The 18,708-nt window shown below is 38.3% G+C and overlaps 1 protein-coding gene across 2 annotated transcripts in view; it reads right to left on the bottom strand.

The window, feature by feature from the left end:
* The window catches only part of LOC126354303 (sperm flagellar protein 1-like), a 153,801-nt gene that overhangs the window by 51,575 nt on the left and 83,518 nt on the right, over positions 1–18,708 (bottom strand). For both annotated transcript variants that reach the window (XM_050003858.1, XM_050003859.1), the window contains exon 3: positions 5,000–5,174. In XM_050003858.1, coding sequence (XP_049859815.1) covers positions 5,000–5,174 — 175 coding nt within the window. The remainder of the gene's footprint in view (positions 1–4,999; positions 5,175–18,708) is intronic.

Below are 18,708 nucleotides of genomic sequence, written 5' to 3'. Positions count from 1 at the left end.
TTCCAATTATAATTTTATGCACACACATGATACAGAGTCTCACCTAAACAATCTTGCATGCAGCCTCAAATTATATCCCAATGGATTTGAGTTTCTTGTCTACTGTGACAAATATACCACCTCCATTTCTTACTGATCTATCTTTTACTATATGCTTAAATTTTCCCCAAAAATATCATTACTGTCTGCTTCCATTTCAATCAGCTTTCTGCACATAGTATTATGTGAGCTTCACTGCCTTTTAAGAGTGCTTCAAACTGGCATTTTGTTTTCAATGCTTTGGCAGTCAGTCACTAGGATTTTAATGTTCTGCTGTTGGGTGCATTTCTTTGTAACTTACACTGGTACTTTTTGGTTTTATACAGCTTTCATTATCTAATATATAAAAAAAATTCTTGTGTGCACCCCACAAACAGTCAGCTAAATGGGTAGCACCCTCTGAAAGAGGGCCACAATCTGAAGTTGATTGCACCCTCTTCCATCAGTGGCTGCTGGAACAGCATCTTCAACATGCTGAATGGGGCCCCAGGTATACACACTGAATGCACCTGGTGTTCCTTCCCATTCCTTGCTGCTATTTCCCTAAGAGTTACCATTGTTCAGCGTACATTTGAAATGCTGATGATTTACAGACCTTCTATTCTTTGTTTTTGCCTCCCATGCCTCCAGGTCCCATCTTCTTAATATTTTACCTTTTTCCAATTTCTCCAGTTTTTGTCTGCAGTCCACAACAAATAAATGATGGTCAGAGTTCACATCTGTCCCTGGAAATGTCTCACAGTTTAAAATCTGGTTTCAAAATCTCTCTCTCACCATTATAAATCAATGTGGAACCTTCCAGTATGCTCAGGTCTCTTCCACATGTAAAATCTTTTTACATGATTCTTAACCAAGTTTTAGCAATTGTTAAATTATACTCTGTGCAAAATTCTACCAGGCAGCTTCCTCTTTCATTTCATTCTCCTACTATTTTTTCCTTCTCTTTATTTATATGCTACTGCTTTTCAGTCACCCTTCACAATTACATCTTTAAGTCCTTTAACTATGAGAATAATTTTCTTTATCTCATCTTACAGTCTTTCAGTCTCCTATCATCTGCAGATCTATTTGGTATATAAACATGTACTACTGTGGTGGGAGTTGGCTTCCTGCCTGTCTTGGTTATGATAATTCATTCACTATGCTGTTCACAGTAGGTTACCCACTTTAACTCAATGTAATGTTAATCTGTGATTTGAAGATGGTCGCTTGACCGCAACTTATTGTCTGTGAATAAATACACATTAAAACAATTTTTGGTGGTTCTGTGATGCCATTAAAAAACAGACTGAATCTGTGCAGCATTGTCAGCAGAAAATATTTTATCTGTCACAGTTTCTCCAAAACATGACAAATAGCAGAAGTCTGTCTTAGCCACTTTCATAGACTCACTGATGGACACATACTGTTATCGCAAAAATAAGCAATATTCAACTGTGCAACTGCTTAGAGTGACTCTCTCTCTCTCTCTCTCTCTCTCTCTCTCTCTCTCTCTCTCTCTCTCTCTCTCTCTCTCTCTCTCTCTAAAGAACTGAATACTGTTAGCTGTTATTCTAGGGATGCCAGATAGTTTTCTTTATGAAATGGGCACATCAGTGATCATTCTGTATCAATCCTTCTATTGTAATATTAGTGCATCGCAATTAACACCTGAAAAATTTTAAATCTGGAATGTAGCCACCATGAAATTTCAATCCTTTGTCAATGAACTACATCATTGAACTACAAGCAGGTGACCTAAGCCATCATATTTTTAAGTGTGGTGTTCCTACTGTTGCAAATATATTTGGCCTTTATGCACACTCTGTGTTCAGAACTCTGTTCAAAAATATTTTTATGCTATCCAGCAACCAATTGCTCAAGCTGATATAGATGCATTTGATACAAAATTTGTCCATCAGTTCAAACTGGGACAAGAAACCACAACCTTGGGGCTCAGATTATGTTTAAAGCTTCTGTGGTTCCTCATTTTTTCAATCTTGACCTACACCACTGGGTGAAGAAGTTCTAGATTAGTTATGAAATCTTCTCGAGTTATCAGCCGTGTTGTGTCATCATCTTGTTGCAATGTTTCAGTGAAGTCTGTATCCATCATCTTCAGGCAAATATTTATCATCTTTGCTTCAAGACGATGGATACAGAATCCACTGAAGCACTGTGACAAGATCACGATGCCACTTGGCTGACAACCTGAGAAAATTTCATAGCTGGAATATGGCAAGAAAGTCTGCAATCACATGTGAAAAGGTCTAGATTGTCCAGAGCAGCAATATAGTTTGAAAGCAACAGTTAAACATTTGATAAACTCTTCCTTATATGCTGGTCACCAGAGTATGAAGCTATAAGGCACCTTTTCTACCTAATGCAATCTACATACATCAAAAAAAGTTTTGCATCATCCTGGTTCCCAGAACTCTTGAAGACAGTCATTGACTGTGGATATTGTATCACAGACACAGTCCCTTTGACTGTTCAGAGATGTCACTGAACCCACCCAAAGATGTAAACAACCATGCATGAGCAGTGCCGATTAGACGGAGGGGGTCCGATAGCCGATCAGTTCCAGTCATTCCGCCATGGAGGTACAAGGCTCGTGTTGTCTGTAGTTCAACCTTGCCTAGACGGTTCAATCATGTGCCCAGAAAGGGCAAGAAGGACAGATCGGCAGAGTGTTGGGGTCTGGATGGTCCGAATTGTGCATTAATAATTCTGGTTCTCTGAGGTAACGAACTGATGGTGCTTGGGAATTCAATGCTGCTGTGGAATGATAAGCCATGGGCTCTGCAATTATAAGGACACAATTTACGGCGAGCTGTGGCCGATGTTGTTTGTGGGTGTTTTGCCACGGCAGATAAACAAGACAGCATGGGTCCAACCTGAACACGCTGTGCTGTCATGATATTGGAGAAGAAAGCAGTGGAATACGGTATGTGTATTAACCTTCAGTGACTTCTGCGGTGTTAGTTTACTTAACTGTGTGGAGATTGATCAGTAACTATCACTTTTCAACAAAATTTACAAAAGTGTAAAAGTGTGACCAATGCAGAATGGGCGTTGTCATAAAGTTGTTATATTTCTTCAGAATATTTTCACTCTGCAGCAGAGTGTGCGCTGATATGAAACTTCCTGGCAGATTAAAACTGTGTGCCAGACCGAGACTCAAACTCGGGATCTTTGCCTTTTGCAGGCTTATTTGTGAACATAATTTTCTGTTATTAGGATAACTCATTGGACAGATTTGAAATTGTCAGTTCTGTGCTGTAGTTCAGGGGGTTATAAATACTGGAATTTGACAAATATGCTAACTGTGAGATTTGAATATGTTTTTATATCTGTGTGTAAAATGAAAGTGAATTTTGAAGTTTGTAAGGTACCTTTCTATCGTTACGATTCTGTAAGTTTTTAATTGGAAGTGATGTTGTTTGTTACTGTTACTGGTTGAGAATTTATTACCTGATTAATCAAAGGAACAGTTATTTAACCACCCTTTCTATGAAGTGGTTTAAGATTCATTTTTCAGTGACCTATTATTAAAAAATTATGTAAATCAGTAACGTTGTGTAAGCAGTTATTGAAGGCACACATCTCCATTAACCATCAACCATGGCCTGTTGGAAATGGGCACTGATGTAACATTAAGGGACTAGAGGCTATTTGTTAGTTGTGGCAATGCTAATCCTGTTGTTTGTTGTTCTTGTTGAAGTGTCTAGTCGCCCCTAAATTAAATACTAGTTCCGCATAGAAAGGGCTCCCAACAAGTGAAGTGTCCAGGTGTCTCAGAGTGAACCAAAGCGATGTTGTTTGGACATGGAGAAGAAACAGAGAGACAGGAACTGTCAATGACATGTCTGGCTCAGGCTGCCCAAGGGCTACTACTGCAGTGAATGACTGCTACCTACAATTTATGGCTTGGAGGAACCCTGACAGCAATACCACCATGTTGAATAATGCTTTTTGTGCAGCCAAAGGACATCGTGTTATGACTCAAACTGTGTGCCATAGGCTGCACCATGCGGAATTTCACTCCCAATGTCAATGGCGTGGTCCATCCTTGCAACCATGACACCATGGAGCATGGTACAGATGGCCCCAACAACATGCTGAACGGACAGCTCAGGATTGGCATCACATTCTCTTCACCAATGAGTGATGCATATGCCTTCAACCAGACAATCGTCAGAAACATGTTTGGAGCCAACCCGGTCAGGCTGAATACCTTAGACACACTGTCCAGGGGTGGCAATATGTGGGGCCAATAAACACCGCTGGTGGTCATGGAAGGCACTGTAACAGCTGTATGATTCATGAATGCCATCCTCTGACCAACGGTGCAACCATATTAGCTGCATTCTTCAGACATTAACCCTATTGAACATGCCTGGGCTGTTTATGGACAACGTGACCCACCAACCACTCTGAGGGATCTAAGCCACATTTACATTGAGGAGTGGGATAATCTGGACCAACAGTGCATTGATGAACTTGTGAATAGTATGTCACAAAGAATACAGGCATGTATCAATGCAAGAGGATGTGCTACTGGGTATTAGAGATACCGGTGTGTACATCAATCTGGACCGCCACCTCTTAAGGTCTCACTGTATTGTGGCATAACATGCAATGTGTGGTTTTCACGAGCAATAAAAATGGCAGAAATGATTATGTTGATCCCAATTCCAATTTTCTGTACAGGTTCTGGAACTCTCTGAACTAAAGTGATGCAAAACTTTTTTTGATGTTTGTGGTATCCAATCTAATGTTTCCTACAACATTCATAATCTACCTGTGTGTGGCTCAATATTTTCACTTATGATTTTAACATTCATTAAGGATTAAATGGCCTACACTATTTTTGTTACCATCATTGCAACTATCAGACCAGTAAAAGATGTGGGACAGAAGACTGATTTTCAGTAAGAGGTCTTAGGTAATTGTAGCATATGAAAAAGAATGAACTTACCTGGTTTATCAACAAGTTTCTCGATTAGTATTTCTGTTGTTTTCAGTTTTTCAGTTTCTTTCTCTTTGATTTTTTCATGTACATCATTCAGTAAGCGCTCAATTGCACCAGCTGTGGCTGTGGCCAGTTTATCAATGTTTTCATCTTTGAGCTCTAGTCCAATCTTGCTTAAAACCTATGTCAAATAAGTGTTTATGTATGACCTGATAAGAATAGACACATGAGTAATTAGATACACTAATAATCCGGTTAATTTCAATTTACTGAGCATGAGATATTCCTAGCTACAGAATGATGTCTCAAGAAAATAAATAGAGTGCAACTGTGATGAAAATTTTCAGTCCACTAGATAATACTTTTTCACAATGGGCACCACAGCCATGAATTTGTTGGATGAAGGCAGCTTTTTCCCACTTATGGTATATTTATTAGTCAACCAAACAAAATGGTAGCACATCATGTAAATATGTTGTCATTTACATGCATGTGGCACCTTGTTCTAGCTAAACACTTGATAATAACTTAAAAAGCCGAATCTAGCTGTCTAACAAAGAAGAATTCCAAATAAATACATCTAAGAAAAAAAAATTCTGACTCATTCAACTGCATACCAATCGTGTGAGCTGCCCTCTATCTTTCAACTAATAAAATTGCTACTGAAACTTATGGTCAAAATAGCAGGGGATTGAATAAATGTTCAACCTACTAGTAGAGAATTTGGCTCAAAAACATGTCACATGCCACTGGTTATGCATCACTCCCTTTGATCAACTTGGCTGTAGAATCATTGAATTTTTACTGACTACACTGGCAATTGTTTGAAACTGCTGTCATGCTTCACAGCTGTCATCAAAGTTAATACCATACAATAGTTCACTTATGTAAATGAAGGCAATGACCATTTATGATTTAGAATTGAACAAAATTATTTTTATTATGTAAAACAAATTGCTTGTGAATGGCAGCCTCATAACAGAAGAAATAAAACAAAAGCAATTAAGACGTGAAAAACGTGTGCAGGAAAGCTAGCTGCAAATCAGATTAGAATGCAGAAAACTCCCTAACCAAGTTAAGATCACACATATGTTCTTGATTTCAAAATCCAAAAGTGCCTTGACTTCAAGAAAATCAAAAATATAGTTTATTATATGATAATACTGTCAGTGAATAGCATAATAAATTGCTAAAATTATTGATAATACTTTTTGAGATAATAATTTAAATGGTCTTTAGTTCACTGCAGCACATCACAACATGCTTCAAAAAGTAATATTTCAGTTCACTTCAGAGACTAACAAGAAAATTTGAAGTTGTCTCAGTCTGTGAACAACTGTCACATGTGACGGATGAAGTAAAACAGAGTTTAACACATAACATACATTACTGAGCGATGTGGTGCAGTGATTGACACTGGACTCACATTTAGGTTTTCCGTGATTTCACTGATTCCCTCCAGGCAAATGTCTGGATGGTTCCTTAATCCAATGCGACCGATGACCTCACTGTTTGGTCTTCTCCCCCAAACAACCCAACACTATCACATACATTTTTAGTCTTTCACACACATTGCAGCTGACATGCTCAGAATCTGTCTCCATTGCTCATGGCACTGGGCAACTAGCTGAAAGTTCTGACTCTTTGTAGCCATAATTTTTACATTAATTGTCTTCATTTTAGATTTATTTCATTCTTACAATTTAGTTTCACAATTTAAAGTCACCTTTGGAGTTACAAGGTAAATGGGGTAAATGGTAATGACTATAAAGGTCATTCTTGGATGGAGTGTCTTAAATTCTAGTTTATGACTCTAGTTCTAAATTAATACTTAATCACTGTTATTAATATGTTCCCACTGACCACATAGAGGAGGCACTGAGACATAAGCAAACATAATGAAAAGAGTCCTTTTTCGGAAGCAGAAAACACACCCATGCACATGCACACGAACGCGCGCACGCGCACACGCACACGCACACGCACACGCACACGCACACGCACACGCTAGTGTCTATGGGGGCTCAGGCACGACTGCTCATGCTTCCGATGGAAGCTACATTCTGGGGTGGGGAGGTTGAACAGGGGTGTGGTAGGAACAGGATGGAGCTCCTAATTACAGACTCATGAGGCTGTGCTGGGGGAGGGGGGAAGGGCATAGGGGAGAGGAGAAATGTAAGATGTAGAGAAGGGGAAAAGACTAGTAAGTGTGTTGATGGAATAGACTCATCAGACTTTAAATACCTAGGAGTGACATTGCAACCAACAACCAAATGCTTCACAAAACACAACAGAACATGTAGCCCAAGCAATAATAGTAATACAAGACATCAAAAACATCTGCCTACTCAATCTAGAAACAGCCACGAAATTATTCAACACAAAAATCTTGCCAATCCTGGCCTATGGGATGGAGGTTATATGGGACCACCTGACAGAAAAAAAATCTAGAAACACTAGAAAAGGTAAAATTGACTTATCTAACAAGAGCACTAGGTCTCTCAAAGACAACAAGATCTAGACTAGTGTATCTGCTAGCGAGAGAGACATTCCTAATTGAAGACATCAGACTTCGATATACGATGGCACACACCAGGGCTTCCAGAAAGCAACTGAAGATCATGGAGAACAAACGAGAAAAAATATGGTCGGAGTTCTATGGCACCGAAACAATGATGAACCGCTCATGGACAGCACCAAACTTCGAACAGCGACATGTCGTAACTAGACTTTCTATTCACGGCTTTCATCATCTAATCTGCAAAAACAAAACTTATCACAAACCAAACACAATATGTGTATGTGAACTGCGTAACAAAGCCAGTGAACGATATCACATAGAACTGTGCAGTAAAAAGAGTGAAATTGATAAATGAATATGCATAAATGTAAAATGTTACGCAAAGTAACTGTATATGGCTATTTGGCTGCAATTTTATTAAATAATTAAGAGCGCAACTGAAGAGTGGTTAGATATATTTATAAATATTATAGAGGGAAACATTCCACATGGGAAAAATATATCTAAAAACAAAGATGATGTGACTTAACAAACGAAAGTGCTGGCAGGTTGATAGACACAAACAAACACAAACATACACATAAACATACACACAAAATTCAAGCTTTCGCTACCATCGGGAAAGAGGGAAGGAGAAGGAAAGACGAAAGGATGTGGGTTTTAAGGGAGAGGGTAAGGAGTCATTCCAATCCCGGGAGCAGAAAGACTTACCTTAGAGGGAAAAAAGGACAGGTATACACTCGCACACAAACACATATCCATCCGCACGTACACAGCCTGTCCTTTTTTCCCCCTAAGGTAAGTCTTTCCACTCCTGGGATTGGATGACTCCTTACCCTCTCAGTTAAAACCCACATCCTTTCATCTTTCCCTCTCCTTCCCTCTTTCCTGATGAAGCAACAGTTCGTTGCAAAAGCTTGAATTTTGTGTGTATGTTTGTGTTTGTTTATGTGTCTATCAACCTGCTAGCACTTTTGTTTTGGTAAGTCACATCATCTTTGTTTTTAGATATAAATATATTTATGTTTGGATTTGGTTGTGAATTTGGCTTTGTGCATTTGTATGTGGTTCATGTGTGGTCTGTTCCTTATCATGTGTCAAGCATTTGTGGCATGAAGTTTGATTGGTCAGTTTTATGGAGGGATGACATTTGCTGCAGGGTACACCTCTGTCCTGGGAATAAAAGTGCGTCATGCTTACGTTGCACCACTGAAATGATTTTGCCATTATTTAAATTTCACAAAAAAACCATTAAAACTATACATGCACAAAAGTACCTGAAGTGGGTAGGTATTCCAAATGATCATTTGATGCCCGCCACCCAGTAACCTGAGAATTTACAATACATGCACCATATTCACATGCAAAAGTCCTTTACTATTGTTACTATGTACAAATTGGCCTGAATCTCTAGTTCACTTGATTCAGAATGTTTAGTGGTAATAGCACCTTTTGGACCACATACTTTTAGTCAGGATTCTCTACACTTCCAAAAAGATCACACAGGCATATTTTCATTCATGTTTTGACACAGTAAGCCAAAAGAGTCATCAACTTTTCTTCTTTTTCGAGCAGTTTCAGATGAAAATATCACTTTATTGTTTTGCACATATTTCCAGAAAATAGTGGAAAATTTTGGTTGCTGATTTGGAAACTTTCCACTAGTAATGCTCAATTCAGTTACTTATAGACCTAATTGCTGTAAATGTGTTGTCCTGTTTATCAGTAATTTAAATGACTTATTCTTACTAAAGTATTATATTGATCATGAGTGAAAAGTGTCTGACTTGCCATAAAATTGTTGTCTGTTTTGGTGTGGTGGATGTTGTAGTTGTGTCCATAGGGGTGACTGTACTGGTGTAGGAACTGGGAAAGTAAATGAGGCTCTCCAGTAGTTTTGTACGATATGTAGTAGAGACTGGAAGATAGTGGAACAAGAAGTAAAACTGCTGTCCTTGGAGTTGAACTACAGAGGGCTAGGAAAGATCTGGACAGTTTAAGGAGGTAGAAGACAAAGAAAGGTGGGAAGTGGCAGCAGGCAACCAAAGAAACAGGTCTAGAACTTCATACAACAGCTTTGTGGTGGATGTGAAAAATAGTTTGATCTGTAACTTCAGTTAGAAACAATGAGCCTCAAGCAGGTGTGGATGTAGACAAGACACAAGAAACTTTCAGTACTAAATTGAAAATTGACAATGTAAGGAAGTGAATCAGAGCAGGTTTTGTTATTGGGTAGTTCTAATGCTAGAGGTGTTGGCCAAGTTCTGTAGGATTAACAAGGATTAGAATATCAGGCCTCCAATTTTTTTAAACGTAGTGCTGGTTGGAGCAGGTGAGAGAGAATTTAGGATAACTTTGCAAAGACTTCCCCAAAGAAGAAATCGTAGTTGTACTGGAGGGGACAGTACTAACAGAGATCCTGACTACAATACAGACTGTGACTTGGCAAAGACTGCATCAGCATCAAAGCAAATCAATGGTTGAGTTTTATCTGCTCTCAGATATCATGACCGACTCCATTTGAACTCTTCTGTCAGGAGAATTAATCTGGAGTTGGAGCAGTACCTTATGTTGGGTGCAAGGTCACATATTGATGTGGTTCCTGTTGATTCTCTCAGTAGAGGGGGCTATACAAGACATGCCTTCATCTCAACAGGAAAGGGAAGGATAAACAGACTGGATGTAGTGGCAAAAAATTTAATGTAGGGACTCACTCTTATGGGTGACAAAATACCAGTTTTTACAGGGTCCAGAACAGCACCTTTTTAAGGTAGGGAGGATAGAAAGAAATCAAGTTTAATGAGAGGTTTGGATTGAAAGAAGCCTTCAGTTGAGGAAGAAATGAAATAACATAATTTTGTCACATTGTATCAGCAATAAAAATTTTTAGCAGTCAGCAAAGTTTTATTTCCATCCAATTTTAATTCAATCAGTGTGACTGAAAATAATCTTAATGAACTAATTAATTGCACTGACAACTTACAGTCATCAAACCCAGTTGAATTAATCTGCTTGTCTGAGCATCAAGTGACCACTGGTATAGATGTGTTAAGTGTTACTGAGTTTAGGTTAGTATCTCACTTTTGTAGAGCAGAAATGGAGAAAGGAGTAGTTTCCACAGTCATCAGGATGTATCATAAATTTATGAGCATCGACATTCATAAATTTTGTGTATAGCAGTCTATGGAAACATGTGCAACAGAAGAATTTTGTAATACATCCTTCATAATAGAAAGTGTGTTCTGAACACCTACAAGTAACTTTAATATGTTCATGAACTGTCTTGAAGTTCTACTGGCTTCTTTCACAAGAAAAAACAAAGAAATAGTGGTTGTTAGTAATTTTAACGTAGATTTTCTTAAGAAAATCTTCCAGTAAGAATTTGCTACTAAGTAACACTATCATTCAACTTAATTCCCATTTCAAACTTCCGATCTAGGCTAATGGATTGTTCATCAATAGCTATTGATAATACCATTATAAACAGGTCTAATGAACAAAATTATATTACAAAACCAATAATCAATGGCCTCTCAGACCTTGACACACAGTTCCTTTTGTTAAATGTTGATACTGAACAGGATATAAAATCTATTAAACCAGAATTCAACAGAATCATCAGTAAGCCAGATAGGGATTATTTTAGGGATAAACTGGTGTGATGTACACAGAGCTCATGGTCCAAATGAAAAATACAATACTTTCATTAATAGAGTACTTAACTAATTTAAAACTGTTTCCCCCCAAAACTAACCCAGATTAGACTAAAGTCTACAAAGAAGCCAAGGATTAATGAAGCCAAATATTACTCAAGGAATAAAGGTATCTTGTAAAATAAAAAGTAAGCTCTATCTGTCAATCAGAATCTGCTCTGAAATGTGTTTTATTCATCTCATAACGTGCACAATTGCAGAACATATGACTGATGTACAGGAGACATGTCAAGGTTACAATATGCTTATTTAAAATTTTGGCACACATAAAATAACACTTTGTGGAGAGTTTGCATATTTGAAATTTGTCAAACTTACAGTATTTGCATCTACTATAACTGACATAAATGTTTATTCAATTTTAGGGATCCAGCTCAAAGTATCACTTTGTCCTTCATGAAATCTTCCGCACAATAGTAGCATTGTTCAATTAGAAAATAATGTAACTTGCTTTTTATAATATTTGTCTTCATATTCATTATGTCACACCCTTTTATTGTCTTGCATCATATGAGTGTTCAAAATGTTTTTTTTTTTTAAATAGATCAGCTCTGCTGCATAGGAAAAGGGAAATGCTACAGCACACTACCAGACATGTCGCAAAATATTAAAGGCAATAATACGGTGATCAAAGCAAATATGCTACAGAAGAAGATAATCACATCAGGGAACACAGTATAGACAATATCGGATACAGGGAATGAGGAGACTGGTAGAACTAGACATAAAGAAGGGCAGACAGCATAAGAGTAAATGGCAACATTGGTAGCAGGTGAGTGTACCATTGCAAAACTTTTTAAATAGCATTTCATAACTGTTACTGAAAAATGGGGGTTTCAGGTTCAAAGCATGTTGCCATGGAGTATCTCAGACCAGTCACTACAAAATATGACCATGACCCTCATTACATGAGTAGACATAATCTAGTGGTTGTGATAAAATATCAACAATGTTAATTAAAGAGTGTACTTCTGAGATTAGAAGCATATTCTGTTGTTTATCAGTGGATCACTTCCTGAATTGTTGAAATACACTGTAGTTAATCCTTTGTTTAAAACTGAAGATAAAGAAACCCATCAAATTTCCATCCAGTTTCACTTTTTCCAGCATTCTAGAAAATTTTAGAAAAGGTAACAGCTTCTTAACTGTATGACAGCAAACAATATATTGTCAAACTCACAGTTTGTATTTATAAAGGGTTCTGATATTGAGAAGGCTTTCTACAAATACTGTGAGAATGTACATAATTCATTAGATAATAATGAATAGATGATAGTCTTTCAGTGCCGTTTAACTGTGTAAATAACAACATCCTTTTAAGTAAATTAGAATATTATGAAGTAATAGGAAATGCCACAGATTGTACAAATCCTCTAACTCTGTCAGGAAACAAAGAGTGTCATTTAGGAAAGGGACATGTATTAAGCTTTTAGGCATCATCCTACCAAAACCTAATGACATGAGGCATTCCACAGGGTTCCAATTGAGAGTCCTCACTGTTTCTTGTGTGTATAAATTATCTTCCATCTTTAACATTACCAGATGTAAAGTCTGTTCTGTTTTCAGATGATACAAACATTATGATAAATAGCAATTCAAGTATAATCTTAGAAATACTGCTTAAAGAGATTTTCAAAGATATTAACAAATGGTTTCTATCAAACTGAAGCCCTCAGGACCAAAAGTTGTTAAGTTACAGGAGAGGGATGGTTTCAAGTATAATGTCTCCTAATCCATTCATTGCTCAGAGCTGAGTGCATTTATTCTGTTAAATAAAGCTCCTACTTTTCATGGATCATGAGAACGATTTTTCAAGCACTACCACTCGGCATAGTAAATACTTGCTACTCAAAGCATGAATAGCCCTAATTCTAACTGCACACAATAAGTGGAGATCCTGCATAATATTTAAGCCAACAAGACCTGAGCAGCAACCATAATTTGAAAAATAAGATACAAGGTCACTCACAAACCAACTGTATCAAGATTATCTGTGCAATTACAACTATTCTGGCCCCGCAACCCTGTACTGTGGTTAGCACAAGTTGAAATGAGTTTTTACTACGCCAGCATCACCACTTTACCACAGAAGTACAGGATTTCACAACTGTGCCACTGATAGCAAATGCTTATGACAAGCTTAAGACAGAATTAGTTTGATGAGTCACAGTCTGACAGGAAGACAGAACTCATCAAGTGCTGATGCAGAAGGATACTGGAGACCACAAGCTGTCACAGAACTATAGGGACTTAACGAGCAAGATGGATATCAATACTGTTCTGAATAATTTGCTGCAAACCATTTGGAGCAGCTGCCCACCACCGCACATCAGGGTGACAGTAGAATCCAAACAGAGATGCCATTGAGCAGTGGTACACAGCTCATTTACAGAATTTAAAAAGCCATCATTCCTCCTACTCAGGTTAGCACAGAAGCAGAGCCGTGCAGCAGTACAACAATGACAGTGGCAGTCACACATGCTGATTACAAATCTCTAGAGAGTTATTGAGTACACAAATCAACAAGCTGTTTTTCAAAGCAGTACTGACAATGATAGAGGGAAATACTGTAGAATTCAGAGCATCTTCTATGCTGGTACCTTCAAAATTTGGGAAAGCAGGCACTGTGTACTGTGCTGTGTCCCTTCCCGATTGCCAGTGGCAGTTGGTGGTAGGTAGAGCTGACTGCCCTTCAATATTACAGCACTTGCTTATCAGTGGCAGGAAATCAGTCTAAAAATATTTGGTGGACACTGTTCTGATTTAAGTATATGACCACAAACCTCACTACATCACGGCAGACCACCGATGGCATTTTGTTTGTCAGCAGCGAACAGCTATTCTGTACTGACAAAATGGAACCCATCAAAAAGCATTGGCTTAAGTCGTATGTCACCACTTTATATAGGACTTCACTATTGCCGATTTCTCAGAAGCAATAATAGGCACTGATCTTCTGACTTATTACCATCAATTGTCAGGTGTGGCAAACACTCAGCTTATTGACAGCATTGCCAGCCTGATTACTACAGGATTCCACCACAGTTCAGCAGTGTACAGTGCCAAGTTAACACAAGCAAGCGATTTTAAGTACACCACTCTGTTACAGCAATTCACAGCTATGACTAGACCTCCAAGCACTCAGAAAAGTGCTACATAACACAGTGAATCATATTAAAACTATTGATGGAACATGCAGATCTAGAAGTTTGGCACTTAATCATCTGGCTATCACTAAAGCTGAGCTTGACACCATGCTCAGCTATTATCCAACCATCAAGTCGCCAGCTGCACCTGGTACCTAAGAAGTGTAGCACGGCATCTATGTGAAGGTTATCATGCACTAAATGCCAGAATTGTGCCAGACCACTACCTGGCGACATTTTTGTGGGACTAAAATTACACATTGCATGGTGCAACCACATTAATTGTACTTGATTGTGCCAAACCCTATACCCAGATCCCAGTAGCAGAGGATGTTGTAAAAAAAAAAGAACATTTATCACTCCATTTGGGTTAGCTGAGAGCATGTACATGACCTTTGGCTTACAGAATGCTGCTCAGACATGGTAATGATTTTATGATTCAGTTCTGCAAGGTCTGCCATTTTGTTTTACTTACCCTATGATATTTTTCTATTTTTGGCCACCAAGGAACAACACCAACAACATCTTATTGAAGAGTTCAAGTGCTTAAAGCAATATGGTGTGGTCTTGAACACAGCTAAATGTGTGTTCCTGCAGTCTGAGGTTACTTTCTTTGGCCATCAGTCATCTTCAGCAGGCTCCCTACCACCATCAGAGAAGTCTGAAGCCACCTTGCAGACACCGGAGATAAACACTATTAAAGAATTACACCAGTTCCTAGGAATATAGAATTTCTATCACCACTATATACATGCTCAGCAGAACTACAGGAACCATTAACTGCATCCTTTGCTGGCCCAGAGGTTATAGCCAATACTCCTGTTCAGTGAACTGATGTGATATGCTCCACTTTTGATGCACCCTGAGTGTTAATGATGGATTCAAGTCAGATGACTATTGGTTCAGTGTTCCAATACTTGCCACATGGCCCATTGCAACCACTTGCTTACTGTTTTTGCCAACTGTCACCATCGTAGAAAAAGTGGAGTGCCTATGACCACAGACTTGTTGCTGTGTATGAAGCAGTCAAGTACTTATGGCCACAGATAGGAGCATGGGAATTTACCATCTACACATCTCATGAACATTTACTTACATGTTAAAGTAGAACAGCAACAACTGCTCATCTTGTCACTATAACCAACTAGAATTTATAGCTCAATTTAGCACCAACATCAAGCACATTTCCAGAATTCATAATGTAGTTCCTGATTGCCCTCATGCATAAACAATGTGACAAGTCCTACTGATTTCACAAAACTCATGCAGGCACAAGATGATCAGGAGCTCCAGAATTTCCTAAACAAAGCTACATCTGTGTTACAGTTGCAGCTCTTCAACATTCCTATTGAAGATTTCAAGCTATATTGCAATGTCTCTCACAGAAGATATCATACTTTGCTACCAGCTACGTTTCATTAACAAGTCATCGGCAGCTTACAAAAATTGTGTCACCCTGGGGCCTGTCCAACATTTTGCATGGAGTTGAAGTGGTTTGTCTGGCCTGGAACGGAAAAAGATTGACGTGAGTGGACACATAGAAGTTTGCAATGTCTATGTGGCAAAGTGTCTCACCACATGCATGTGTTAGTCAGCGATTTCTGCGATACAACTGAACATTTCATTCACATGCATATGAATGTTGTAAGACCATTACCTCCACTGAATGACCAACAACACTTGCTTACTGTGACTGCTCGGTTTACTTGCTGGCCCGAAGCAGTGCTGGTAGACAATATTTATTCAGGAACATTAGCCTCCACTTTTGTGTTGGCATGATTACCTAGTTTTGGTTGACCATTGCATATTACTGCCAACAATCTCAGTCTGATTTATTCGCTTAGCTCACAAAGTTCTGCACATACATGCACCATAAAACCACCAGCTATCATCTGGCAAGCAATGGCATGATCAAATGATGGTACTATTCCCTTAGAGCTGCACTCATGAGTCACAACCCTAACTGGACAATCGCTCTCCTGATAGTTTTCCTTGGTCTGCAGAACATGTGTAAGCCAAACATAAACTCATCATCGACAGAACTTGTTCATGGAGAAGCATTACATCTCCCGTGAGAATTTATTGATGCAAATTCTCTGAGGTCATCCACTCAAAACCAACCAAACTTCATACATCACATAAGGGACCACACTGCTCGCATTTTGTCCTTGCAAAGCTTCCAGACACGACATGCCACTCAGTTGTGTACACAACTTGGTTTGTTGCCCCACATAATGCTATGTACGGATAACATTCAGTCTTCGTCACAACTTCCTTATGTTGCACCCCACAATGTTTTAAGAGGTGTGTGGACACTGTCCATTGCAGTGAATGGCAAAAACAAACTGTTTCTCTTGATTGCATCAAGCCCATATACATCTTCCAGGATGCATTACCAGCTGAAGCACAATGAAGACCAACCTCATTTTCTGGTACCAGTACTACTACAACAGCCACAGGTGCAACAACTGCCTAACACAGAACTGCATCCAGTGAACAAAACTCTATCTGGACATCACATGCACTTTCCTGAATGTTTCCTCAATGATGCTCGGCTTCCAACAAGGGGTCAGTGTAGCATCAGATCACTGTTGTCTGCTATGTGTGTTCTGTGTTGTTGTCATGGTTATCAGATTTAATTACATGCCAGCCAGCGATGCTGTATGCACCAGCAGTAACAGAGTATTCTGTTTTTTTTTTTTTTTTTTTTTTTTTTCCCCTTCATTGCAATATCTACATGATTACAATTTTCCTCATGTTAAAGTACCTACTTCTCACAGATCATGAGTGTGATTTTTCAAGCACTACCACTCTACTTAAAAAATAAATGTTATTCAAATGTCAGACAGCCTTAATTCTAGCTGCACGCTACATGTGAAAAGTCAGTGACATAATAACTCCTTAACTTTTATGCTTGTATTTTTATGTAATAAAGTATTACAAAAAGTTACCACAGTTACCTGTTATTAGTATTTTCACCATTCCAATCTTTACTATGGATTTTTCCACTACTGGTAGACACTAAAGAGATTGGACATATTTTGATGAAAATAAAATTAATATAGCATACCATACGTACTACATCATCTTTCACATCAGTCCCATACATCATTGTGTCACAAAATGTGGTACCCTCTGGCAGAGTGACATGTTCCAGCAGTGAGCTAACATTGTCTTTCTTAATTTTCCAAAATGAATATGGTGTATTTTGAACATTATCATAAGTCCTCTTTAATGCTTGTAACCTCTTCAAAATAGGCTGGAGATGGCAAAATTTTGACAACGTTGTGTGACAAACTACAAGTACATGTTGTCTTCTCAAACAGATGCCTTGGGTTGAAGAAAATTCAGAAAGGCTCCTTAACAGAACATTCTAAAAGGCATCTTTGAAGTTAGAAACCTCAACAAGTGGAGGGCAGTTCACTTTCCCCATGGTCAGTTAGCAATTGTTTGACACAAGCAACATCAATGGTATTCTCATGCAGTGAATCTCTGATCAGTTTGACCCATGTGGAAGGAACTGAGACTTTATTGGTTGCTCATTTTTCTTGTCAGCAGTGCCAAAAATTCTGTCAAGTGTCATGAAAGAGTGTTCTGGGATGGGTTAGAACAGACAAATTTTCTGAAAATGAACCTGAGTAAGATGCATCTAGAATGCAAACACATTTCTGTTTTTTTTCTGTGTGATGCACGCATTTGTCCATGAAAACATGTAGCTCTTTGGCAGAATGATCAGCTTTGCTTGCAAAGTACCATTTCAGACAGATAACAACTTCATATGGCAATTTTCCATTAGTTGTTTCAGAGGACATAAATATTGTTTTATCATTGGAAGCTGGCTACATGCACCTAGAATATGCAGCTATAGTTTCTTTTATAGTATTCTCTCCCAATGTTTGTTACCAGAAGAGGTAAAATTTTTTGATAATCAGAAAAATCCTCTGTATTGAAAGACCTTTCTTGGACACCACCTTCACTTGAGCAAATATGTGTAGAAATGTTCAACTTCTGACAGTGCAATTTTTTTCAATACGACAGCAGCTTTAGCTTGCCCAGTAGACACTGCATTATACTGTGCATTCATTTTAGTGCAGTCTTTACAAATGTCTATTTTTGACTCTCCAAATTTCAAATTAAAATCATGCTGGAATTCATCAAAAATGAACAATATGTTCGCCAGAAGATGCATGATTTTATTGACAATAATCCCACTCAGGAGAGTCATTATTGTTATTCCAAATGTATAAGTGAAATATGTCTTCTAAACTGACTGTCCCTCTATTACATAGAGACTTCACTGATCTGTATCATCAGTAACAAAAAGATGTAAAATAA

Source organism: Schistocerca gregaria, chromosome 3, assembly GCF_023897955.1.
Source record: "Schistocerca gregaria isolate iqSchGreg1 chromosome 3, iqSchGreg1.2, whole genome shotgun sequence".
NCBI classification, from domain to species: domain Eukaryota; kingdom Metazoa; phylum Arthropoda; class Insecta; order Orthoptera; family Acrididae; genus Schistocerca; species Schistocerca gregaria.
The sequence above is the reverse complement of the archived record's forward strand: the minus strand, read 5'-3'. Positions and strand labels throughout refer to the sequence as shown.